Raw genomic sequence first — 26,193 nt, forward strand, 5'->3', positions numbered from 1 at the left:
GCTTTTTCCTCGTCATCTACAACCATTCTTTCCTCACAGTTTTATAAGGCTCCTACACTGTCACTAATGATTCTGTTACTATTGATATAGGTGAAGAACAGCTTGGGATTAGTGTTACTCTCCTTTGTGCTTCTCTGTTTCCTTTTTGGCAGCTTTAATTAGTTTTTTAGATAAAGTATTTTTCTCCCTATAGTTGTTAGATCCTCAGCGGGGCCGTCCTGCTTTAGTAGTGTCAATGCTTTCTTGTTACTGGTAATTGCCCCTCTTACTTCTGTGTTTAGCCACATTGGGTTTTTCCTATTTCTTGTCCTTTTATTCCCACAAGGTATAAACCGCTTACAGCGCCTATTTAGGATGTTCTTACACATTTCCCATTATTTTCTGTATTCTTATTTCTGAGGACATTGTCCCAGTCACCAGATTAAGGGCATTTCTAAGCTGGTCACACTTTGCCTTCCTAAAGTTCAGTGTTTTTGTGACTCCCTGACAAGTCCCCCTAGTGAAACACAAGTGACACTGTACAATATTGTGGCCGCTATTTCCTAGATGCCCGATGACCTGTAGATTTGTTATTCTGTCCGGTCTGTTAGATAGTATTAGGTGTAAAGTGCGGCTCCTCTGGTCGGATTCTGCACCAATAGTGAGAGATAATTATTCTTGGCTATTAGCAGAAACCTGTGGCCTTTATGGGTTTCGCAGGTCTCTGTTTCCCAGTTAATATCCGGGTTGTTAAAGTCCCCCATAACAAGGACTTCATTATGGGTTGCAGCTTCATCAATCTGCCTTAGTAGTAAACTTTCCATGATTTCTGTTATATTTGGGGGGGTGTAACAGACCCCAATGAGAATTTTGTTACTATTTTTCCCTCCGTGTATTTCGACTCATATGGACTCGACATCCTCATTCCCTTCGCTAATATCGTCCCTTAAAGTGGACTTTAGACAAGACCTTACATAAAGACAAACCCCCTGCTCCACTCCGATTTTTATGATCCTTTCTAAACAGACTGTCACCCTGTAAGTTATCTGCCCGGTCATAGCTTTCATCTCACCATGTCTCGGTTATTCCCACTATGTCATAGTTACCTGTAGATGTTTCTGCTTCTAGTTCTTCCATCTTGTTTGTCAGGCTTCTGGTGTTTGCGAGCATGCAGGTTAGAGAATTTTGTTTTCTTCCAATCTCCTCCCTGTGGATTGTTTTAGACATTTTCTTACCTCCCTTCGGAGTATGTTGTCTTGGGTCTTCTTTGCCGCTCCTCATATCATTCATCAGTATATATTCTGGCTTCATGTTCGTGTCTAACGTTTTTCCTCCCGTCTCCTCCTCTTCTAGTGTAACGCTCTCCTGAGGAGTGTAGCGAGTCTTCTGGCAAATGTGTGTTTCCCAGGTTTGTTGAGGAGTAGTCCGTCACTGGTGAGGAGTCCATCGTACAGGTAATTCACACCGTGGTCCAGGAATCCAAATCCTTGTTGTCTGCACCATCGTCTTAGCCAGTTGTTCGCATCAAGGATCCTGTTCAATCTCCTGGTGCCATGCCCGTCTACTGGAAGGATAGAAGAAAAATCTACCTGTGCATCCAGTTCCTTTACTTTCTTCCCCAACTCTTCAAAGTCCTTGCAGATTGTCGGTAAGTCCTTCCTTGCCGTGTCATTGGTGCCAACATGTATCAGAAGAAATGGGTGGACGTCCTTGGAACTGATGAGCTTTGGTATCCTATCGGTCACATCCTTGATCTTCGCACCTGGGAGGCAGCATACTTCTCTTGCGGTTATATCCGGTCTGCAGATGGCTGCTTCTGTCCCTCTCCATAGTGAGTCTCCCACCACTACCACTCTTCTTCGCTTCTTGGCTGTACTTTTTGTTGTCACTTCTGGGTGTTGCTGTGTGCCCTTTTCTTCTTTGCTTACTGGTAGTGCCTCATCCTTAGGTGCGCCATCTTCGTCCTCCACAAGGCCTTAATATCATTTTCTCAGTTGTGTGGTTGGTGATGTCTCCATGGTCTTCTTGCTTCTTTTGATCACATGCTTCCACTCTTCTGCTTTTGGAGGTTCTCTGACACTTTCTTCACCTTCTGTGACCAGTAGAGATGCTTCTGTTCTGACTAGGAAGTCTTAATTTTCTTAGAATTGCCACTGTGAAACTCATCTTTCTTGTAGACCCTGCAGCTTTTCTTCTAAAAGGGCCACTAGTCTACACTTCTGGCAGGTGAAGTTGGATTCTTCTTCTGGTCCATCTGTGAACATGTAGCACATGTTGCAGCTCACCATCTAGGTTGTCACATCTGCCATGTTGCTCCTAGATCCTGATGACTTGCTGTGTGTCTTCCTTCTTGTGTAATCTACTCAATCAGCCAAGCTTTCTTACAATAATGCCCTAGAGGAAAAAATTTGTGCGCCATAAGGCATGCGGTTTGGCGATGCTTTCCAAGCAGCTTGGTCCCGGCTGTACCCAACGATCTTCTTGCTGAGGGAGACTCTTCGCTTTTTCCAGAAGGCACCTGGAATATGCAAATTGTCCTCTTCAGGCTTCAATCCCTGGTGGATGTGTATTCTTAGCAATTGATAAAGGATAGTCCACTATGGGTGTGAACAGCTTCATTTACCTCCATTGTGCTGGCCAATCAAGATCACTTTGACAGACTTCCATAGGGCAACCTGAAAGCCCGGGACTTACACACGATGCAACTACCATGGTCTCCTATGAAGGCTCGTGTCTGAAACCAAACGTCGTTTGGAAACCACTCTTCTTTGCACAAGATAAATTTTAAAAGCAACAGTTTTGTCTTCACGTTTTTGGAGTGTGGTGGGGTTACATCTTTTGTATTGTCTTACCGGTTTTCCCCTGAGCACCTATCAGTGATGGAGCCTGGTCCTGATTTTATTAATGTGTACAACTAATGTCCTGCGAGGGGTTTCAGTCATGTTACCGATGCCCCACCAGATAATCCAGACCATGAGCTCTTTGTGCGTGGATCGCAGTGTGGTGCGAATGTCCCGTTCTACACTGGATATGCTGCAGTTTCCCTCCATGAAACCATAAATGCAGAACCGCTGCCCCACATATGTCCGCCCAGGAAGCTGAACTCTGTGCCCTAGAAGAAAACTGTAGACATGATAAAGACTAAGCTGCCACCATTTATACAGACAGCCGCTATGCTTTCACGACTATGGAACTATATGGAGAGCTTGATCTTTCCTCACAGCAGCAAGAAAGCCCATCAAGAATGATAAATCCATCCAACGCCTGATGGAGACCCTACTTTTACCCGAGAAAGTTACCAAAGTCAAAGACCATGGCAAAGGAAGACAACTATTGCCAAAGGCAACCACCTGGCCGAACAGGTTGCAAAATCTGCAGCTTCCAAACCAAAAGACAGACAACCCTGCCAGTGTGCAGTTACACAGGTGGCCTCCACCATGGACCCACCTGTGACATCTGACCTTCTTCAGAAGATACAACAGGCTAGTGTTGAAGAATTTGTCAGATGGCAAAAGAAGGGACCTTCTGCGACCCATAGAGCTGCTTTTGATCTGTCTAGGAAGTCTTCATTATCTTTGCAGAGTTTCACAGTTGCAGTTCTTTCTTCCAGACCTAAAAGGACAGTGACATGTGGGGACAAAGTTTGCCATCCCTGGGTTCTGTATCCCATGATGGCTCAAGTCACCCATGCCAATACCCCCAATCAAAGACTGCCATGACAGACCTCATCCACTGAAATTGGTATGCTCCTGGGGTCACTGTCATTGCAGCCAACACGTCCAAGCCTGTCTAACCTGTGCACTCAATGTGGGAGGCACAACCAAGACGCCTATGAGACACACAAGGTCCCAGTACCCATTCCAGCGTCTTCAGATAGACTACATTCAACTTCCCAAGGATGCACTTGTGTGTGCCGACCTCTTCTCAGGATGGACAGAGGCGTACCCCGTGTGTATAAAGCCACCGCCAAGGGTACTGCTAAGAGACTAATTTCAGAAGTCGTCTGCAGATACGGGGTGCCCAAGACCTTAGAGAGTGACAGAGGCACCCACTTTACTGGAGAACTGATGCATGAAATAATGTCCGCCCTGGGAGTGGAGCAGCCTTCATGCCGTGCACCATCCACAAAGTAGCGGTAGAGACTGAATGAGATCCTGAAAATGAAAATCCAGAAAGCCATGGCTGAAACGGTCAGGCCATGGACAGAATGCTTGTCACTTGCACTTTTCTCAATCAAGTATACTTCAAACAAAAAAACGGATTACTTACCAGTAATACTCTTTTGTAGAGTCCACGACAGCACCCACTGAGAGAGGGGATCCGCCCCTAGGAACAGGAAACCTACAGAGAGGTAAATGGGGCGGTCCCCCTCGCTCCCTCAGTTTGGATTACAGAGAACAACGGAGGAACCGCCATACATGTTTTAGTCAATTTTGCTTAGACAGGTCATTCGTCCTTATATATACTTCTTAAGTTTGCTATACCTATCGACATATTAATCCCCAATTCTAATCTCCACCACCAGAGAGAACCACTTGTAAAATTTAAAGAGAGGGAAGTGAGCGGGTGCTGTCGTGGACTCTACAAAAAAAAAAAAAAAAAAAGTAGAAGGCTAGTTTCACACTAGCGTTTTTGAGCGCAGCGACGGCCTGCGCACGGCCGCCGCTAAGCCCCGCCCCTGCCTCCGCCCTGCGTCCCCTATCTTTATCACTGGGGGCGCAGGCCGTGCGCAGTATGCGTTTGGCGGCGCACGCGTCCTTTTGACGGTGCGCCGACCTGCGCCAAACGCAACCTGCTGCAGTTTGGTTGCGCCGGCGCACCGAAAAAAAGGCGCATGCGCCGCCAAACGCATACTGCGCACGGCCTGCGCCCCCAGAGAAAAAGATAGGGGACACACAGGGCGCATGCAGCGTCATGCGCCGGTAGGCGGAGCTACCGGCGGAGGCGCGGCAGGGGACGGGGCTTAGCGGCGGCCGTGCGCAGGCCGTCGCTGCGCTCAAAAACGCTAGTGTGAAACTAGCCTTACTGGTAAGTAATCCGGTTTTTCCTCTTCGCCACGACAGCACCCACTGAGAGATTTTCAGAGACAATCACCTGGGAGGGCACACCATGTTAAGGACAGATCTACCAAAAGCCAGATCCTCGGAAGAGGACAAATCTAGTCTATAGTGACTATAGAAGGTAGATGGAGAAGACCAGGTTGCTGCCTTACATATTTGTTCAATTGGGACGTTCACCCTCTCGGCCCAGGAGGATAATATGGCTCGAGTAGAGTGCACCTTAATGCCCTGCGGCGGGTCCTCTCCTTTTGCCGAATATGCCATCGTGATCGCATCTCTGATCCACCTGGACAGCGTGCCTCTTGTAACTCTAGCTCCCTTCTTGCTACCCTGGAAAGAGACAAGACGAGACCTACTCTGCCTCCAGGGACTGGTCCTATCTAGGTAGGCTGGCACAGCTCTCTTTACATCCAAGGTGCGATATCTAACCTCCTCCGGTGTTACTGGGTTCTCGTAGAAGGAGGGTAAGCAGATTTCCTGAGATCTATGAAACTTAGTAGCCCTTTTGGGGAGATAAGACAGATCCGTCTTCAAGACTAGTCTGTCGTGGGTTACCGACAGGAATGGGGGGGATCTACCGATAGGGCCTGGAGATCACTTACTCTTCTTGCCAAGACTAAGGCTACTAGCAGAGCAGGTTTTAATGCAAGGCACTTCATTGATGCCGACTGCAGGGGCTCGAACGGGGCCTGAGTGAAGGCATCTCCAAGATGAGGCTAAGGTTCCATGTTGGTAACTGAGGTACGTGAACTGGTTTTGACCGCTGACAAGCTGCAATGAACCAGGCCACCCACCTGTTACTTGCCACATTGTAGTTAAATAAGGCCCCTAGGGCCGACACATGGACCTTTAGAGTATTAACTGAGAGACTCAATTCTCGGCCCCTCTAAAGGAATTCTAGAATGGCAGTAATGGGTATTTCACCGGAAGGTTTTGCTGGGTGGAAGGCCAAGAATTTTTTCCACACCTTAGCGTAAATCCTCGTCGTGGATTCCTTCCTACTTTGTAGAAGGGTGTCAATCAAATCTTTTGAGAACCCTCTCGGTTTCAATAGCTCCCTCTCAAATTCTAATCCGCTAGGCTCAGGGCTTTGACCCGTGGATGGGTCCCTGTGAGAGAAGGTCCCGATGTAGTGGCAGAATCCATGGGTCGGCTACTGACATGGCTCTCTGCCATGAGAACCACGGACTCTTGGGCCAAAACGGGGCTATCAAGATGACCTTCGCACGCTCTTGTCTTATCTTTCTGACCACTGTTTGTAACAGTACCATTGGAGGAAAAGCGTAGGCCTGTCGGAATGTCCAGGACGCTTGGAGGGCATTGAGCAAGTCTGGATTGTCCGTTCTGTATAGAGAAGCGAACCTTTCTACGTGCCTGTTGGCTCTTGTCACGAACAGGTCTATTTCTGGTCTGCCCCATTTTGCCGCTATCATCTCGAAGATGTGCCGGCTGAGGACCCACTCGCCCTGATATAAGGTTTGGCGGCTGAGGAAGTCCGCCCGGGAATTGTCCACTCCTCTGAAGTGGAGTGCGGATAAGGAGTGAAGATGCACTTCAGCCATCTCTAAGATTCTTTCCGTGATAGACATCAATGGTCCTGATCGCGTGCCTTCCTTTAACAGATTGCTAGGGTCCAACCACCATTCTAAGGAATTAATCACTTCGGGTGATAGGGACATTCTCCCTTCTAACCGTCCTTGCAGCCTGTCTGTTTCTTGTAAGATGGCACATTGCAATTTTCTGGAGTGGAATTGGGCCCACTGAACTGCCAGAATGCATGATATTAGGGACCCCAACAAGGACATACCCTGCCTTAATGATATTGTGGGTTTCTCAGTGACCCTCCGTATTTTGTTAACTATGTGCCTTTGTTTCTGGTAGAAAGCAGTTCTGACTTACGGAGTCTACTTGAAGGCCCAGGAACATCTGCCAGGTTACCGGTTTCAGCCTGGACTTTTTCCAGTTGATCAGCCAGCCTAGTGTCTGCAGGGATGAGATAATATCAACTATTCTTTTCTTACATTGGGAAACCGAAATCCCCACTATGAGCAGGTCGTCCAAGTAGGGGACAACTAGGTTGTCCTTCAGCCTCATATATGACATCACCTCCAGCATTAACTTGGTAAACACGCGAGGAGCCATAGATAGTCCGAATGGCATCGCCGTAAACTGGAAATGTTGAATCCAGCCTCTGAACCAGACTGCTACTCGTAGGAATTTCTGGTGCCCTCGGTATATAGAGAGATTGTAATAGGCATCTTTTAGGTCCAAGACTGCCATATAGCACCTGGGGAACAAGATTTTTATTGCTGAACGTATTGACTCCATCTTAAAAGGCCTCAGCCTCAAAAACGTATTAAGCTTTTTCAAATTTATTATTGTCATAAAGGAACCATCTGACTAGAAATAGGGGAGAATAGAACCCCATCCCCCTTTCGTCACTTGGAACCTCTATCAGAACGCGCTTAGATAACAGCGCTGTAATCTCCATTTCCAATGCTTCCTGCTGTGTCTGGGACTTCATAGAAGTCAATAGGAAGGAGTTCGGTGGGTACCGAACAAATTCTAATTTTAGGCCTGATGAAACAATATTAATGGCCGAGGGGTTGGATGTAATTTTTTCCCATTGGCGGCTGAATTTCAGTAGTCTGCCACCTACCGGTGATTTGGTGCTATCGGAATCTGTCCCCTGGTCTGAAGGGACGTTTTCCAAGTAGGCTGCCCCTCTGCTTGGGATCCTTATTACCCCAGCGGTCCTGGGGTTTCAAATCTTTCTTTTTTTCAAATGGAGGCTTCCTGAAGGCTCTCCTGTTGAAGGGAACCCTTTCTTCCTCTCACCCGCCTTGGTAAGGATCTCGTCCAGTTCCATGCCAAACAGGTACTTACCCTGGCAGGGTATAGCGCAAAGTTTGGTCTTTGTCTGCGTATCTCCTCTCCACCCCTTTAACCATAAGGCCCACCGGCCCGCATTGGTTAACCCTGCTGCTCTAGCAGATAATCGGAGAGAGTCAGCTGAGGAGTCAGATAGGAAGGCCGCTGCCCCCTTAATCAGGGGAATAGAGGAAAGGAGCTTGTCTCTAGATGCTCCGCTTTTAATCTTTCCTTCTAAGTCATCCAACCATATGAACATGGACCTTGCAGTGCATATGGCTGCTATCGCTGGCTTGAAGGCTGCCGTGCATACCTCCCAAGACCGCTTGAGGAAGGTATCTGCCTTACGATCTAATGAATCAGCTAGTGTCCCCGAATCTTCCACCGGCAGGGAAGATGGGCGAGAAGTGGAGGCCACTGCCGCGACTACTTTGGGGGCTCTCGACCAAGATGTCAATTCCTCATCATCAAACGGGTATTTCTGTTTTGAAGTTAAGGGGAGGAAGGCTCTCTGACCCTGCTACTCCCACTCCCTCCTCACCAGCTCCTTTATTGCTAGAACTACTGGGAAGGCCCGGATCTTTTTCCGGGAGATACTCAAGATCATCATCTCTTGCGGAGTTTTGGGGTCCTTAGTCTCGGGTAACCCCATGGTATTTCAGACAGACTTCACCAAATTGTTAACACTGTCCGTGGGGAAACACGTCTGCTCCTCTTCATCTGAGGATAAGTACTCCTGGGATCTGAGTCAAGCTCCCCAGTCTCTGATGGCGATCTAGACACCGGTGAAGCTATTCCTCTGACAGAAGAGTGCCCCCCCCAGACTACCGGAGCTGCCTAAGGCCCGTAGCGCCTCTCTAATTATTACCCGGATATCCTCCTTTTCCGAGGATTCCTCCTGCAGGGTCTGCTCGATACAAGATTGACAGTCTCTTAGGGTGGCCGTCTGGGAGGGGCTGAGAACATAAGGCACACTCTCTATGTTTCGCCTTCTCCGCTCTTTTGGCCTAAGGGGTACGAACAAGAGGGACTCCATCAGCTATAAGCCTGACTAAAAACACTCACCCGTGAATTTCGTCAGCATAATACCGGCTACGGGGCGAGACGTGGGACGGTTTCTTCTCTATCCGCTTCTTTTCCGTGGGCTCGCTTTGCCTAGAGTGCCCGCTGGAATCTCTCCTGGAGCTGCCGCTCCTTCTCGTGCTACCGCTTTTCCTGCTGCCTTGTGGGGATTCCCCTGGCTGGTTCAGCTGGGGCGAAACCGGGTCGTTTTGCGGATGACATAGCCGCGCAACGGTGTGGTTCTGGCCGGTGCTTTTCATGCAGCTTCCTGGTTTTCACCTCATCTTTTTTTTTTTCTTTTTCCCCCTAGTGCGCATCGCGGTCGCCTGCTGCCGCGATACCGCGCTCCTGTGTCTCACCCGACCCCGGAAGCTGTTCCTGTACTTCCGGGTCGCTCTGCCTCACCATGGGAGCGCCGGCTTCCTCCTCTGCCCTGCGTCTCCCGATCGCTGCCCCCTGCCTCGCCGGGACATACCGCCAGGTATGTCATTCTCCCCTTCAGCGCCGCTGGCCCTCCCATGTCCGCCCAAGCTCGGGGCCTCTGTTTCTCCCCGATCTCGCTCCATCGGGGAGGGTGGGAACATCCCCAGTGCCGCGCTCCTGTAATGCCGTGTCCCCGTATTCCTGGGGGAGGGGGGGGGGGACCTGCCCACAAAAGGAGCCTCGGCACTCCTCACCAAGACCTCACATGTATTACCAGCCGAGGGGGGGGAGCCATTCTCTGATCCGCCTGATGCTGCTTCCAGCCCTGGGGCCCCTGCTGCTCATATCATGCACGCGGGCGGCTACCAGGCTAGGCATCCTCTAGGGTTGTATTTTCCACAGCAGCTCCAGATGCAACATGACAGGCTGTCTGTTTATGTTATTGCACTTACAAAACGCTTGTCTAACATATGCTCTCGAGGTTACTCTTCCCTTCCAGATTCTATGGAAGCCCCCCTGCAGCCCAGAGACTGGGTAAAAGTAAAAGACACGTCAGGAGAGCCCTCAAGCCTCGATTTGATGGACCCTTCCAAGTTCTGCTGACAACAGACGGCCGTAAAGCTAGAGAGAAAGCCCAACTGGATCCATGCCTCACACTGCAGGAAGACAGCTGACCCGAGAATGCCACCGAGTGATGTGGACGCACACCCCGTGCCTTATCCTTTTTGCTTTGAAGAATGGGGAGACAGTTACCACTTTCTAGTTTAATATCGCAGACCCTGTAGCCAGTTATAAATCTGACCTGTGTTACAAGGTCTCTTGCCCTAGGGTGGAGTGGTAGCGCGGGGACACCTATAGACTCACCCAAAAGTATATGTCTGTCACCACCGCCAATGCTGACTATGGGTCTGATTGTGAGTCTTGGACTAAGGTGGGGTGGAACACTGGGGAAGAAAGGGACTGCGAAACTTCTGTGACCTGAGAAAAGACAGACAGTAAGGGTAGAAGCCTCCTTACTAGAATGACTGCTACAACCAGAATGTGTGAACAAACACTGTACAGTGCGGTCCATGACCATAGAGAACCCCTCTGTTACGGACGCAGAACTGTATGTGATGGGCATAAATGTCCCAGTGGACACTGAACTGTAAGAAAACTTATCGCAAGGATATCAGTGACCGACCTATTCTAAATGAGACTGAGACCCCCCGCAGCCTAATACTTCCACAGAATTGTTCCTGGAGCCCTTCCACATAAACCTTTAAACCGTAAAAGGCCAATGGAGTTAGCACGTAACCCGAAAATGACATGTGCTTCCAGAGTTTAACAGGTACACCATTAACCTAAAGCACTTAGGTGACTGACACCAACGGTCCTACTTTTTTTGACGCTCGTGTGAACATTGACGCTATTGGGAGTCCCGAGAGGAGTACAGACAAGTTCAAAGCCAGTGATCGAGTAGCAGGAGAATTAGAATCGCCATTCCCCAACGTTACAGCGAATAAAACCGTGGACTGGATAAATTACATCTACTATGACCAACTGCTGGGTGCCAACCAGGCAGACTGATTTGCAGAATCTGGAGAAGTGGTGTAGAAGGCCGGCTTCTTCTATAAGGGGAGAACATATCTGGGGGGAGTCTGAAGATGGCCAATATGGCTGGAACAAGCCACCCACTGCAACAAGAGAAGGGAACTGTGAGAACAGGAGTTATATCTATTGTGGATGTTCTACATGTATTCTGTCCTGCCGTTCACCCTCATGCACTTACAGACTCCCTACACTCATCATTGCCCACAATCTCCTCTCTTTCCTGTCCTGATCTGGCTGTACATCACTACAATGACACCCTCAGAAGCACTGTGGACCAAGTAGCGCCCCTCACCCTCACAGCCTCCAAGCACAGAGTAAAACAGCCCGGGCTCACATCGCAAACGCGATTTCTCCAGCGATGCTCCAGGAGTGCTGAACGCTTATGGATGAAACTCACACACCAGAAGACTTCATCCATTATAAATTCATACTAAGGACTAGTGATGAGCGAGTATACTCGTTGCTCGGGTGGTCTCTGAGTATTTCGGCGTGCTCGGAGATTTCGTTTTCGTGGTCTTATCTGCATGATTTGCGACTGCTAGGCAGCCTGAATACATGTGGGAATGTCTGTTTGTTAGGGAATCCCCACATGTATTCATCCTGTCTACAAGTCGCAAATCATGCAGATAAGACGACGAAAACTAAATCTCCGAGCACGCCAGAATACTCAGAGGACACCCGAGCAGGCTCAGGAAAACCCGAGCAACGAGTATACTCGCTCCTCACTACTAACTCTGCCCTTCAGACCTACTGCACCACCCATATCTCCTCACTATCCAACAACCCAAATAATCCTCTTCTGACACCTTTCACTCTCTCCTCAGACCCCTATCACAGACATCTGTGCTAATGACCTGGCCTCACACGTCAGAGAGAAAACAGAGAATATCCATCAGGAAATCTGCTCCCATCCAACAGGTGCCGTGACTCCCATCCCTCCCTGCGTTTCCCCTGGCTCACTCTCCACATTTGTTATGTGGCTAAAATGATGCCTGAAGTGCGGAAGCCATCGGGATTCATCTGGAAGGGAGGCAAGCCAAACGGGGACCCTTCTCCCTCTGCCGGCCAATCAAAACTTTCCGGACCTTTTGACACTGTTGACCACCATCTCCTACTCTCTAGGCTCCAGTCACTAGGCATTAAGGACACTGCTCTCTCCTGGTTCTCTTCCTATCTCTCTGACCGCTCCTTCAGGGTTGTGTTCGCTGGCTCCACTTGATCTCCTCTTCCTCTTGCTGTCGGGGTACCTCAGGGCTCAGTCCTTGGTCCCTTCTCTTCTCTCTCTACATGGTCCCAATTGGACAAACCATCAGCAGATTTGGCTTTCAGTAGCACCTTTATACTGATGACACACAACTATACACGTCTTCCCCTGACCTTACCGCCGCTGTACTACAGAACGCCAGTGACTGTCTGTCCGCAGTCTCCAACGCCATGTCCGCTCTCTATCTGAAACTCAACCTCTCCAAAACTGAACTTCTTCTGCTCCCGCCGTCTACTAACCTCCCTAAATCTGACATTTCCCTCTCCGTGGGTGGTACCACAATAACACCCCGGCAGCAGCTGTCTGGATGTTATGTTTGACACCAATCTCTCCTTCACAGCCCATATACAATCTCTTGCCGCTTACACCTAAAGAACATCTCTAGAATCCGCCCTTTTCTCACTATGGAAACAACAAAAACCCTCACTGCCGCCCTTATCCACTCCCGCCTGGACTACTGCAACGCTCTATTAACTGGCCTCCCTGGCACTCAACTTTCCCCTCTCCAGTCCATACTTAATGCAGCAGCCAGGGTCATCCATCTGGCTAATCGGTACTCTGACACGTCCGCTCTTCACCAGTCCTTAAATTGGCTGCCCATTCATTATAGGATCCAATTCAAAGTTCTCACCCACAAAGCTCTCCACAGTGCAGCACCCCCCTACATCTCCTCCTCATTCTATCACCCTACCCGTCCTCTCCACAGTGCAGCACCCCCCTACATCTCCTCCTCATTCTATCACCCTACCCGTCCTCTCCACAGTGCGGCCCCCCTACATCTCCTCCCTCATTCTATCACCCTACCTGTCCTCTCCACAGTGCGGCCCCCCTACATCTCCTCCCTCATTCTATCACCCTACCTGTCCTCTCCACAGTGCGGCCCCAATACATCTCCTCCCTCATTCTATCACCCTACCTGTCCTCTCCACAGTGCGGCCCCCCTTACATCTCCTCCCTCATTCTATCACCCTACTTGTCCTCTCCACAGTGCGGCCCCCCTACCTCTCCCTCATTTCTGTTTATCCACTTACCCTTTCGACTAACATCCACACCAATCTGCACCTCTCACTCCAAGCTTCACGATTTCTCCTGAGCTGCACCAATCCTCTGGAATACTCTACCCCAAGAAATTAGGACCAACCACAACTTATACAGTTTTAGGTGCTTCCTGAAAACACATCTGTGCAGGGCGGCCTACCACGTTCTCTAATCCTTTGAAAAAAAAAAAAAAAAAAAAAATGTGTGTGTGTATATATATATATATATATATATATATATATATATATATATATATATATATATATATATATTATATATTTCACTAGCTCTTTGAACGTAACTGTCAGGACTCTAATGTTAGGACCCTGTCAGCGTCGGCAAACTGCCACACAGAGCAGGGCGACTTACCCACACTATGGGAGAGCACGGGGTCCAGTACTGTATAGTGATGGTTCAAGCAGACAGGACCTGCGGCACTGAAAATAGTAAGGAGTCCCAGGACCTACGATCATGTGACTGTAGGGGGCGGGGCTTAACGTCCTACTGCTGCAGATGATGTAATGTACCTACTGCAGGGCAACTATTGTACAGGAGAGGAAAACGCAGGTCAGACAAGCGAGGGTCGTACACGGAGAGGGCTGTGCGGTACCAGAGGGGCGAGCAGAGAATAGTCAAGTCACAGGCAGAGGGTCATACACAGAGAGATAGCGGAGTACATGAGGGACAGGCAGAACTCGTAACAGGGACAGAACCGGGTCAAAACCAAACAAGCAACAAGTTATCAGGCACAAGTTCGCACGAGGTCAACTGACTCAGAGGGCAGGAGTATAACTGACACCGGACCTAGGTCGAGTGAGCATTAAATAGCCGCCCTCTGCCAGAGAGATGCAAAAACAATTAACCCCTGTCTGACCAGGACGGGCAAAAGACAAACCCCATCCTGGATCATGACAGTACCCTCCTCTCAACAGGGGGACACTGTACCACCGGGTCTTTCAGGATACTTGGCATGAAAGGCCCGGACCAACCGATTGAGCAGGAACCCACGACCGGTCTTCAGGACCGTAGCCTTTCCAATGTACAAGATATTGAAGGGCACGACGGACCAACCTAGAGTCAACAATTCGTTCCACCTCGTACTCAGATTGCCCGTCTACCAAAACCGGTGGCGGGGAAGACACTGATCCCTCCCCAGCGGACCTCACAGGTTTCAAAAGGGCCCTATAGAAAACATTGGGGATCCGTAGAGATGGTGGGAGTCGCAACCGCAAAGCCACCGGGTTAACCGCTTCGGTAATTTCATAGGGACCAATAAATTTAGGTTCAATTTTCGCAGAGGGGACCTTGAGCCTTATATTCTTAGTAAATAACCGTACCTTATCCCCAACCTGGAACATCGGCCCTACGGACCATTTTTTGTCTGCAAAAAAAATTATATTTATCCTGGGCCTTTGTAATGTTACTCTGGACTTCCCGCCATACCTCCCCCAACCGCTGGGTCCAAGCTTTGCAGAGGAGACCTTGAGCCTTATATTTTTGGTGGATAACCATACCTTATCTCCGACCAGAAACACTGGACCCACAGATCGTTAGTTGTCCGCAAAAAATTTAAATTTGTCCTGGGCCTTCGTAATGTTATTCTGGACCTCCCGCCATACCTCCCCCAACCGCTGGATCGTCTCATCCGCCCCAGGACACCCAGAATTCAAGCGGGAAAACTCTCCAAAGTGAGGATGAAACCCATAGTTGCAGAAAAAGGGAGATGTACCCGTAGACTGGTTAATGCGGTTGTTAAACGCAAACTCAGCCAACGGTAACACAGAACACCAATCATCCTGTCGGGCTGAGGCCAAGCAACGCAGAATTTGCTCCAGAGACTGATGGGCAGACGGAGCGGACCAATTAGTCTCTGGATGGTAAGCGGATGAAAAGGACAGACCAATACCCAACCTCTTACAAAATGCCCTCCAAAATCTGGAAACAAATTGTACTCCCCTATCAGACACCACATTCAAGGGTACCCCATGCAACCGCACCACATGCTCAACAAACAATCTGGACAACATTTCCGCATTAGGTAGAGCCGCCAAGATTACAAAATGTGCCTGCTTACTAAACCGGTCCACCACAACCCAAACGACGGTATTACCCTTGGAGGGGGGAAGGTTGGTGATGAAATCCATGGACAAATGAGTCCATGGTCTCTCAGGAATTGGCAGTGGTACCAATTCCCCGGCCGGTTATGGGGGGGGTTTTTGCACGGGCACAAACATCACAAGCAGACACATACTCCCCAACATCAGAGGCTAAAGAAGACCACCAGAATATTCTAGCGATGGCCTTCCGGGTAGCCGAGATCCCTTGATGTCCACCCAGAACTGAGTCATGGAACTCCCGGAGGACCTTGAGACGAAATTGAGCTGGTACGATAAGTTTATCCACCGGCTTAGCCGGAGGTGCAAGATACTGGGCTTCCCGAATCTCCCGTTCCAACATATTAGAAATACCTGCCACCACTACCTCGGGCTGAAGAATGGAGGATGGAGGTTCCGGAGGGGGGGGGGGGGGGACACCGGATCTAGACTGCGTGACAAGGCATCAGCTCTGGCATTTTTGAATCCTGGCTGAAAAGTGGAATCGGGGGGAAAAAAAAGTGACCATCTAGCCTGTCTGGGAGTCAACCTTTTAGCTGACTCAATGTAAGCTAGGTTTTTGTGGTCCGTAATTACGGTTATAGGATGGACAGCCCTCTCCAAAAAATGCCTCCATTCTTCAAAGGCCAACTTCACGTCCAGAAGTTCTAGATTCCCAACATCATAGTTTCTCTCAGCAGGGGAGAATTTCTTCGAGAAAATGGCGCAGGGTCTCAAATTAGTCAATGTGGCGGGTCCTTGGGACAATACCGCCCCCACCCCCACCTCTGAGGCATCCACCTCAACAATAAATGGTTCAGACGGGTCCGGTTGAATAAGAACCGGAGGAGACATGAAACATTTTTTTAAAAACTGAAACGCCGCGGCTGAACAATTCTTGATATCGGCCCCCTTTTGAGTCATGTCTGAGGGGTTTAACCACCTGTGAGAACCCATTTATAAATTTACGATAATAATTGGCGAATCCTAGGAAACGCTGCAGAGCCTTCAAATCACAAGGTTGAACCCACTCGACAATGGCCTGCACCTTATTAGGATCCATGCGATACCCCTCAGCAGACACAATGAACCCCAGAAAAGACAGTTCCTGAACAAAAAATAAATATTTCTCTAGTTTATCAAAGAGACAGTTCTCCCGAAGCATCTGGAACCCCCACCCCCTGAAGATGGCTGGACCGTCATTGTAAATACATCATTGTAAATACAAACCTGTGCTTTGTATCCCCCCCACCTCATTGTAGATTGTAAGCTCCACGAGCAGGGTCGTCTTATTTCGCTTTAATTATTGTATTGTTAACGTTGTTACTTATGACTGTTGTGTTTGAAACTGTTCAACTGTAAAGCGCTGCGGAATATGTTGGCGCTATATAAATAAAGATTATTATTATTATTATTATTATCTGGAGAACTGCCCGAATATGACCAATGTGAGCCTGTGAGTAGATCAGTATGTCATCCAAATACACAACCATAAAACGTCTAATAAAATCAGAGAACACGTGATTGATGAAATTTTGGAAGACCGCTAGAGCATTGGTCAGACCGAAAGGCATGACCAAATTCTCAAACAACCCTTCAGTAGTGGGAAAAGCAGTTTTCCACTCATCTCCTTCCCAGACTCGGATAAGGTTATACGCTCCCCGTAGATCTAATTTTGAAAACCACTTAGCTCCGGACAACTGGTTGTACAAATCAGGAATAAGTGGGAGGGGATACGTATTTCTCACAGTTATCTTATTTAACTCTCAAAAATCGAGGCATGGGCGCAAACCACTGTCTTTTTTCTTTACGAAAAAGAACCCCGCCGCCACGGGAGAGACAGAAGGAGGAATGTGTTCCTTACGGAGACTCTCGGAAATGTATTCCTTCATAGCAGCCCGCTCGGGTCCCGAAAGGTTATACAAGTGGGCTTTGGGCAATTTAGCACCTGGAACCAGGTCAATGGCACAATCAAATGGGCGGTGTGGTGGTAAAACCTTGGCCTCCTTTTCGGAGAAAACATCGGTATAGTCCTTTAGGTACTCCGGAATATCTTCCAGACCAACGGATGACACAGACACAGTAGCAAGACATCTTTCAGAACAATAGGGACCCCATTTAACAATGTCCCGAGATTCCCAATTAATCACAGGATTATGTAATTGTAACCAGGGGAACCCCAACACCAGTCCCGCAGGCAGGTTGTCCATAACAAAACATGAAATACGTTCCTGGTGCAAGGAACTCACTTTAAGGAGAAACTCCTCTGTAAGAAATATGATGTCATTCTTAGCCAGTGGTGTTTTGTCAATGGCAACAACATGAATAGGAGTCTCCAACCTAACTGTCCGTAACTTACACCTGGACACCAAGTCAGAGTCAATAAAGTTCAACGACGATCCGCAATCCACGAAGGCAGAAGTGGATGTGGAGACACTCCCACAACAAAGTTCCACTTGCAACAACATTTTTGAAAATGGAGAAAAAGGTACCTGAGAGCCTGAGTGACCTCCACGACAATCACCCGGGCTCAGTCGCTTGCTGGTCAGTGGACAGGAGGGGCAGTCCTTTTTCCAATGTCCAGAGCCGCCACAGTGAAAACAGCATTTTTCCAAGCGCCGTTGTCTCCTTTCTTTCTCCTTGAGGTCGATGGTTCCCATCTCCATGGTGTCCAATGTAGGACTGGCTCCCCTTCCTTGGGAGAATAACGGGGTCTCAATCTGCATCACTCCCCTCGCCCGTAGCCTGCGATCCATTCGGACGGCCTGTGTCATAGCCTCCTCCAGGGAATCAGGCGGAGGGTGGCGAGCCAAGGCATCTTTCAGATGTTCAGACAGGCCTCTACGGAACAAACCCCGGAGGGCGGCATCATCCCAGAAGACCTCAGCAGCCCAGCGTCTGAACTCTGAAAAAAACCACTCGGCTGAGTGCTTCCCCTGGCACACACTCATCATCATGTCCTCAGCCGTACGCATCCAATCAGGCGCATCATAAATATGCCCCAGGTCCTCAAAAAATGCATCCACAGTCATACGCTCAGGGGCAGTGGTCGGAAGGGAGAAAGCCCAAGCCTGGGGGGCTCACCTTAACAGAGACATAATGACCCCCACTCTCTGACTTTCATCCCCAGAAGAGTGTGGTCTCAATAGACAAAGCAGCAAATCACAATGAGGTGATTATTATGGGGGACTTCAACTACCCCGACATAGACTGGGAAACTGAAACCTGCGGATCTCAGAAAGGAAACCAATTTCTGTCAGTGACCAAGGATAATTCTGTCACCACTTGTGCAGGGCCCAACTAGAGGGACAGCCCTTCTGGACTTAAATTTAAGCCACAGGCCGGATAGAATAACAGAAGAACGAGTCGATGGGCACCGAGGGAGCAGTGACCACAATATAACACAATTCCACTTGTCCTTCAGTAAGGTGCCCTGGAAGGGGGTTACGAAAACGTTGAATTTCAGGAAAGCAAAGTTTGATCAGCTTAGAGAGGACCTTCGCCGAATTGATTGGGACAATGTCCTCAAAAATAGGAGCACAGAAAATAAATGGGAAATATTTAAATCAGTTTTACACCCCCACTGCGAGCTAGCCATACCGTACAGAAATAAAAGGGCTAGGAACAGGAGAACACCAATGTGGCTAAAGAAGGATGTAAAAAGGGCAATAAAGAACAAGAACAAGGCATTTAGGAAGCTAAAACAAGAAGGCAATGAAGAAGCATTAAAAAGTTATAGAGAAAAAAATAAAATGTGTAAAAAACAAATACATTTAGCAAAAGTGGAAACTGAGAGACTCATTGCTAAGGAAAGTAAAACAAACCCCAAACTATTCTATAATTATATAAACAGTAAAAAGATTAAAAATGATGGTGTCTGCCCTTTAAAGAACAATGAGGGTGAAATTATAGAGGGCAAATGTTTTAAATACTTTTTTCTCAACAGTGTTCACACAGGAAAAGGATTTGCCAGGAGAAATGCAGAGTGATAATGTAAACTCCCCATTAAGTATTACCTGCCTAACCCAGGAAGAAGTGCAGAACCGCCTTAGTAAGATGAAAACGGACAAATCACCAGGCCCTGATGGCATTCACCCTCGGGTATTAAGGGAGTTAAGTAATGTGATAGACAGGCCTCTATTCCTTATATTTAAAGACTCTATAGAAACAGGGTCTGTTCCTTTTGATTGGCGGCAAGCAAATGTGGTACCAATATTCAAAAAGGGGTGTAAAAGGGAACCTGGAAACTATAGGCCGGTAAGCTTAACATCTGTTGTGGGTAAAATTTTTGAAGAGTTTCTAAGGGATACCATTATGGAATATCTCAATGTTAATAAATGTTTAACTCCATATCAACATGGATTATGAAGGATCGCTCCTGTCAGACTAACCTGATCACCTGCTATGAGGATGTAAGCTCTCAAATGGACCCAGGAGAATCATTGGATGTCATTTATCTCAACTTCTCTAAAGCATTTGACACTGTCCCACATAAAAGATTGGTCAGTAAGAGGAGAAAGCTTGGGCTAGGGGAAAATGTGTGTAGCTGGGTAGGGAGCTGGCTTAGTGATAGAAACCAAAGAGTGGTTATTAATGGGGCATCCTCAGATTGGGCCAGGGTTACTAGTGGGGGACCACAGGGGTCTGTATTGGGCCCCCTACTATGTAATATATTTATTAATGATCTAGTGGATGGCTTACACAGTAAAATATCAGTATTTGCAGATGATACAAAACTATGTAAGGTAGTTAACACAAAGGAGGACAGTTTGCAACTACAGACAGATTTGAGTAAATTGGAGAATTGGGCTGAAAAATGGCAAATGAGGTTTAACACAGATAAGTGTAAGGTTATGCCCATGGGAGGGAGAAACAGATGCTACAATTACTGACTAAATGGGAAACTGCTGGGGAAATCAGACATGGAAAAAGACTTAGGCATCTTAGTCAATAAGAAGCTAAATTGGAGTGCCCAGTGTCAGGCAGCTGCCACCAAAGCAAATAGGGTCATGGGATGCATTAGAAGAGGTCTGGGGACACGAGATGAAAACATAATTCTCCCTCTGTACAAATCACTCGTCAGACCACACTTGGAGGATTATGTGCAATTTTGGACGCCGGTGCTCAAGAAAGACATTACTGAATTTGAAAGGGTTCAAAGGCGGCTACTAAAATGATAAATGGAGTTGGTTCACTACAATACCCAGAAAGATTATCAAAACTAGGTCTATTTACTCTAGAAAAGAGAAGACTTAGGGGAGACCTAATATATATGTACAAGTATATCAGAGGGCAATACAGAGATCTCTCCAATGAACTGTTTGTACCAAGGACTGTGACAAGAACAAGGGGGCATTCTCTTCGTTTGGAGGAAAGGCAATTTCTGCACCAGCATAGAAGAGGGTTCTTCACGGTAAGAGCAGTGAGGCTCTGGAATTCTCTTCCTGAGGAAGTGGTGATGGCCAACTCACTGAATGAATTTAAGAAAGGAATGGAGGCTTTTCTTGTGAGTAACAGTATAGAAGGTTACGAATAACAGATTATAGGTAGATGGCTGACCCAGCTTAGGGGAAGGAATTTTTTTCCCTATGGAGAAAATTGGCTTCTACTCTGTGGGTTTTTTGCCTTCCCCAGGATCAACAATGCAGAACAGCTGTACTAAAAATAGGCTGAACTAGATGGACATAAGGTCTTCCTTCAGCCTTCAAAACTATGTTACTGAAAAAAAAGAAAGGCTTACTGCCCTCCTTGAAAACTTTGAATTCCTTTTTATCTCCAGAAAAGGTATCCGGTAACTTAAACAGAGACTCAGGGGAAACTAATGTAACATCCCGAGCCCCCGATGATAAAACCCCCTGCACAGTGTCAGCGATCAGCTGCTGAGACTGAGCCAGGGCGAGTTGTTCCCCCAGGAGTCTCTGAGACATCTGAGTCAGGTGCTTTACCTGCTCAGAAAGAGCGTGCATAGGATCCATCACACACACAGGAGAAGGGGAGCGGAGAGAAAAAAATGGTAACGGTCAGTTATAATGTCAGGACCCTGTCAGCGTCAGCAAATTGCCACGCAGAGCAGGGTGACTTACCCCCACTATGCATGGGGTCCAATACTGTAGTGATGGTTCAAGCAGACAGGACCTGCGGCACTGAAAATAGTAAGGAGTCCCAGGACCTACGATCATGTGACTGCAGGGGGCGGGGCTTAGTGTCCTACTGCTGCAGATGATGTAATGTACCTACTGCAGGGCAACTGTTGTACAGGAGAGGAAAACGCAGGTCAGACAAGCGAGGGTCGTACACGGAGAGGGCTGTGCGGTACCAGAGGGACGAGCAGAGAATAGTCAAGTCACAGGCAGAGGGTCATACACAGAGAGGTAGAATTAACCCCTGTCTGACCAGGACGGGCAAAAGACAAACCCCATCCTGGATCATGACAGTAACTCTCCATCACTCCCAGAAGCAGCACAAATACTGGCTGGTCCCTACCTCTATCTACCCACCATTTCCTCAAGATGGCTGGACCATCATTGTACATGAGCCCCTGTACTTTGTCTCCCCCACCTCATTGTAGACTGTAAGCTCTTACGGGCAGGGTCGTCATTATCGTCGCTTTCATTATTGTATTATCTTTATCTATGTGACTTATGACTGATGTGTATGAAGTGCAGAATTGTAAATCGCTGCGGAATATGTTGGCGCTACATAAATAATTACTATTATTATCCTCCCTCACCACAGATACGCTGCAGTCACATGACTGCATGCTCCTCACCGTGTAGAACTTGTCCAGCCGCAGGCGATCAATACCGTTCCACTCACGGTTCAACGTCTGCCAAAAACTGCGGATGAAAAGATTCTCTGTGGAGAGAAGGAACCCAAAGTCAGCCCCGGCGAGAAGACGCGTGACCAAAGCTAGGGACGGGCAATACATACGTGAGGGCCGGGACTGCAGGGCGTGGACCAGCTGCGACATGGTGACCGCCAGCTCCTCCTGCACAACGAGAAATACACACCGACATTAATAATAATAATCTTTATTTTTATATAGCGCTAACAAATTCCGCAGCGCTTTACAGTTTGCACACATTAGCATCGCTGTCCCTGAAGGCTCACAATCTAAATTCCCTATCAGTATGTCTTTGGAATGTGGGAGGAAACCGGAGTGCCCGGAGGAAACCCACGCAAACACGGGGAGAACATACAAACTCCTTGCAGATGTTGTCCTTGGTGGGATTTGAACCCAGGACTCCAGTGCTGCAGTGCTAACCACTGAGCCACCGTGCCGCCCTACATTATTACTGAACGCCCTCCAAGGGGCCACACCGCCCCCTCCACCCCTCCCAGGGGCCGCGCCGCCTCCCCTCCACCCCTCCCAGGGGCCGCGCCGCCTCCCCTCCACCCCTCCCAGGGGCCGCGCCGCCTCCCCAAGAACCATGCTGCCCCCAGGGATACCAAGAACCATGCTGCCCCCAGGGATAAACTAAGCCAACCCCTAATAAGCGAAGCACCCCTCACCTTACCTGCAGCAATGGTTTATCCTGCATCCACATACAGTAGAACAGACCCTTCCAGATCTTGCAGAACTCATCAGCCGTGAAGCCCCCTGACCAAAGAGAGCAGGTTAGTGAGACGTTCAGAGCACCCTCCGTGAGGAACCCCAACTCACCTACTCTTCACAGGTCCTTCACTCTAGATAACACTCTTCCCCTTCCTCCTAGCTGACCCTCTCCCTCTCCTCCTCCCTGGCCCTCTCTCTCCCCTTCCTCCTTCTCCCTGACCCTCGCCTCTCCTCTCCCCTTCCTCCTCCCTGGCCCTCTCCTCTCCCCTTCCTTCTACTTCTTGACCCTCATCTCCTCTTCTTCCTCTCTGACCCTCTCCCTTTCCTCCCTGACCCTCTCCTCTCCCCTTCCTCCCTGACCCACTCTCTCTCCCTTTCCTCCTCCCTGACCCTCTCCTCTCCCCTTCCTCCTCCCTGACCCTCTCCTCTCCCCTTCCTCCTCCCTGACCCTCTCCTCTCCCCTTCCTCCTCCCTGACCCTCTCCTCCTCCTCCCTGACCCACTCTCTCTCCCTTTCCTCCTCCCTGACCCTCTCCTCTCCCCTTCCTCCCTGACCCACTCCTCCTCCTCCCTGACCCACTCTCTCTCCCTTTCCTCCTCCCTGACCCTCTCCTCTCCCCTTCCTCCCTGACCCACTCCTCTCCCCTTCCTCCCTGACCCACTCCTCTCCCCTTCCTCCCTGACCCTCTCCTCTCCCCTTCCTCCCTGACCCACTCCTCTCCCCTTCCTCCCTGACCCTCTCCTCTCCCCTTCCTCCCTGACCCTCTCCTCTCCCCTTCCTCCCTGACCCACTCCATCTCCCTTTCCTCCCTGACCCACTCCATCTCCCTTTCCTCCTCCCTGACCCTCTCCCTTTCCTCCTCCTCCCTGACCCACTCTCTCTCCCTTTCCTCCTCTTCCCTGACCCACTCTCTCCCTTTCCTCCTCCCTGACCCTCTCCTCTCCCCTTCCTCCCTGACCCACTCCTCTCCCCTTCCTCCCTGACCCTCTCCTCTCCCCTTCCTCCCTGACCCACTCTCTCTCCCTTTCCTCCTCCCTGACCCTCTCCTCTCCCCTTCCTCCTCCCTGACCCTCTCCTCTCCCCTTCCTCCTCCCTGACCCTCTCCTCTCCCCTTCCTCCTCCCTGACCCTCTCCTCTCCCCTTCCTCCTCCCTGACCCTCTCCTCTCCCCTTCCTCCTCCCTGACCCTCTCCTCCTCCTCCCTGACCCACTCTCTCTCCCTTTCCTCCTCCCTGACCCTCTCCTCTCCCCTTCCTCCCTGACCCTCTCCTCTCCCCTTCCTCCCTGACCCATCCTCTCCCCTTCCTCCCTGACCCACTCCTCTCCCCTTCCTCCCTGACCCTCTCCTCTCCCCTTCCTCCCTGACCCTCTCCTCTCCCCTTCCTCCCTGACCCTCTCCTCTCCCCTTCCTCCCTGACCCATCCTCTCCCCTTCCTCCCTGACCCTCTCCTCTCCCCTTCCTCCCTGACCCTCTCCTCTCCCCTTCCTCCCTGACCCACTCTCTCTCCCTTTCCTCCTCCTCCCTGACCCACTCTCTCTCCCCTTCCTCCTCCTTCTTGACCCTCATCTCCTCTTCTTCCTCTCTGACCCACTCCTCCTCCCTGGCCCCCATTACTCTGTCTCCACACTCCCGCAGGTTCTCACCCTCCGGCTCGGAGCTCCGAGCGGACATGAAGCGCTGCAGTTTCCGCAGCGCCCGGTCCCGGCTCTTCTTGTCGTTCGCCGCCAGTCTCTGCGCCAGTTGCACCGAGGGCTCCGCCATGCTGCCTCAGTCACGTTGGACACAGTGTCGGCGGCTAATGACGTCAGCAAAGGCCAAGGCGCAACCTGACGACCCACAGGAGGAGGAGTCAGGGAGAGGACGGGCCACGCCCACACCAGCCACAGCCAATCACTCAAGCGACGCAGGACACGTGATACATTGCGTGACGGGAAGCGGTAACCATAGTGACTGTTCCTCGTGAGGTAGGAGCTCGAGGTGCCCAGTGGCAACAGGACGGTCCGAGCACGACCCCAGGACGGTCCGCACACGACGGCAGGACGGTCCGAGCACGACCCCAGGACGGTCCGCACACGACGGCAGGACGGTCCGAGCACGACCCCAGGACGGTCCGAGCACGACCCCAGGACGGTCCGAGCACGACCCCAGGACGGTCCACGCACGACCCCAGGACGGTCCGAGCACGACGTCAGGACGGTCCGAGCACGACCCCAGGACGGTCCACGCACGACCCCAGGACGGTCCGAGCACGACCCCAGGACGGTCCGAGCACGACGGCAGGACGGTCCGAGCACGACGTCAGGACGGTCCGAGCACGACCCCAGGACGGTCCGAGCACGACCCCAGGACGGTCCGAGCACGACCCCAGGACGGTCCGAGCACGACCCCAGGACGGTCCGAGCACGACCCCAGGACGGTCCGCGTACGACCCCAGGACGGTCCGCGCACGACCCCAGGACGGTCCGCGCACGACCCCAGGACGGTCCGCGCACGACGGCAGGACGGTCTGAGCACGACCCCAGGACGGTCCGAGCACGACCCCAGGACGGTCCGAGCACGACGTCAGGACGGTCCGAGCACGACCCCAGGACGGTCCGAGCACGACCCCAGGACGGTCCGCGCACGACGGCAGGACGGTCCGCGCACGACGGCAGGACGGTCCGCGCACGACGGCAGGACGGTCCGCGCACGACGGCAGGACGGTCCGCACACGACGGCAGGACGGTCCGCGCACGACCCCAGGACGGTCCGCACACGACGGCAGGACGGTCCGCACACGACCCCAGGACGGTCCGCACACGATCCCAGGACGGTCCGCGCACGACGGCAGGACGGTCCACGCACGACCCCAGGACGGTCCGAGCACGACCCCAGGACGGTCCGCACACGACGGCAGGACGGTCCGCGCACGACCCCAGGACGGTCCGCGCACGACCCCAGGACGGTCCGCGCACGACCCCAGGACGGTCCGCGCACGACCCCAGGACGGTCCGCGCACGACCCCAGGACGGTCCGCGCACGACCCCAGGACGGTCCGCGCACGACGGCAGGACGGTCCACGCACGACCCCAGGACGGTCCGAGCACGACCCCAGGACGGTCCGCGCACGACCCCAGGACGGTCCGCGCACGACGGCAGGACGGTCCGCGCACGACCCCAGGACGGTCCACTCACGACGGCAGGACGGTCCGCGCACGACCCCAGGACGGTCCGCACACGACGGCAGGACGGTCCGCGCACGACGGCAGGACGGTC

At 50.6% G+C, this 26,193-nt stretch overlaps 1 protein-coding gene across 2 annotated transcripts in view; it reads right to left on the reverse strand.

Annotated features, from left to right (window-relative positions):
- The window catches only part of LOC141077935 (ribosomal RNA processing protein 1 homolog A-like), a 44,123-nt gene extending 19,359 nt beyond the window's left edge, over positions 1-24,764 (reverse strand). The window contains exons 1-4 of one of the 2 annotated variants that reach the window (XM_073564720.1): positions 24,582-24,764; positions 22,901-22,983; positions 22,314-22,371; positions 22,153-22,238 (exon numbers count right to left, since the gene is read on the reverse strand). In XM_073564720.1, coding sequence (XP_073420821.1) covers positions 22,153-22,238; positions 22,314-22,371; positions 22,901-22,983; positions 24,582-24,699 — 345 coding nt within the window. In that variant the 5' untranslated portion in view covers positions 24,700-24,764. Of the gene's footprint in view, positions 1-22,152; positions 22,239-22,313; positions 22,372-22,895; positions 22,984-24,581 lie in introns of those variants that run through there. The other variant, XM_073564721.1, reaches the window with a different exon arrangement.
- Between the last annotated feature and the right edge of the window lie 1,429 nt (positions 24,765-26,193).

Source organism: Dendrobates tinctorius, unplaced genomic scaffold (assembly GCF_039654945.1).
Source record: "Dendrobates tinctorius isolate UK_male_01 unplaced genomic scaffold, ASM3965494v1 ptg000475l, whole genome shotgun sequence".
NCBI lineage: Eukaryota > Metazoa > Chordata > Amphibia > Anura > Dendrobatidae > Dendrobates > Dendrobates tinctorius.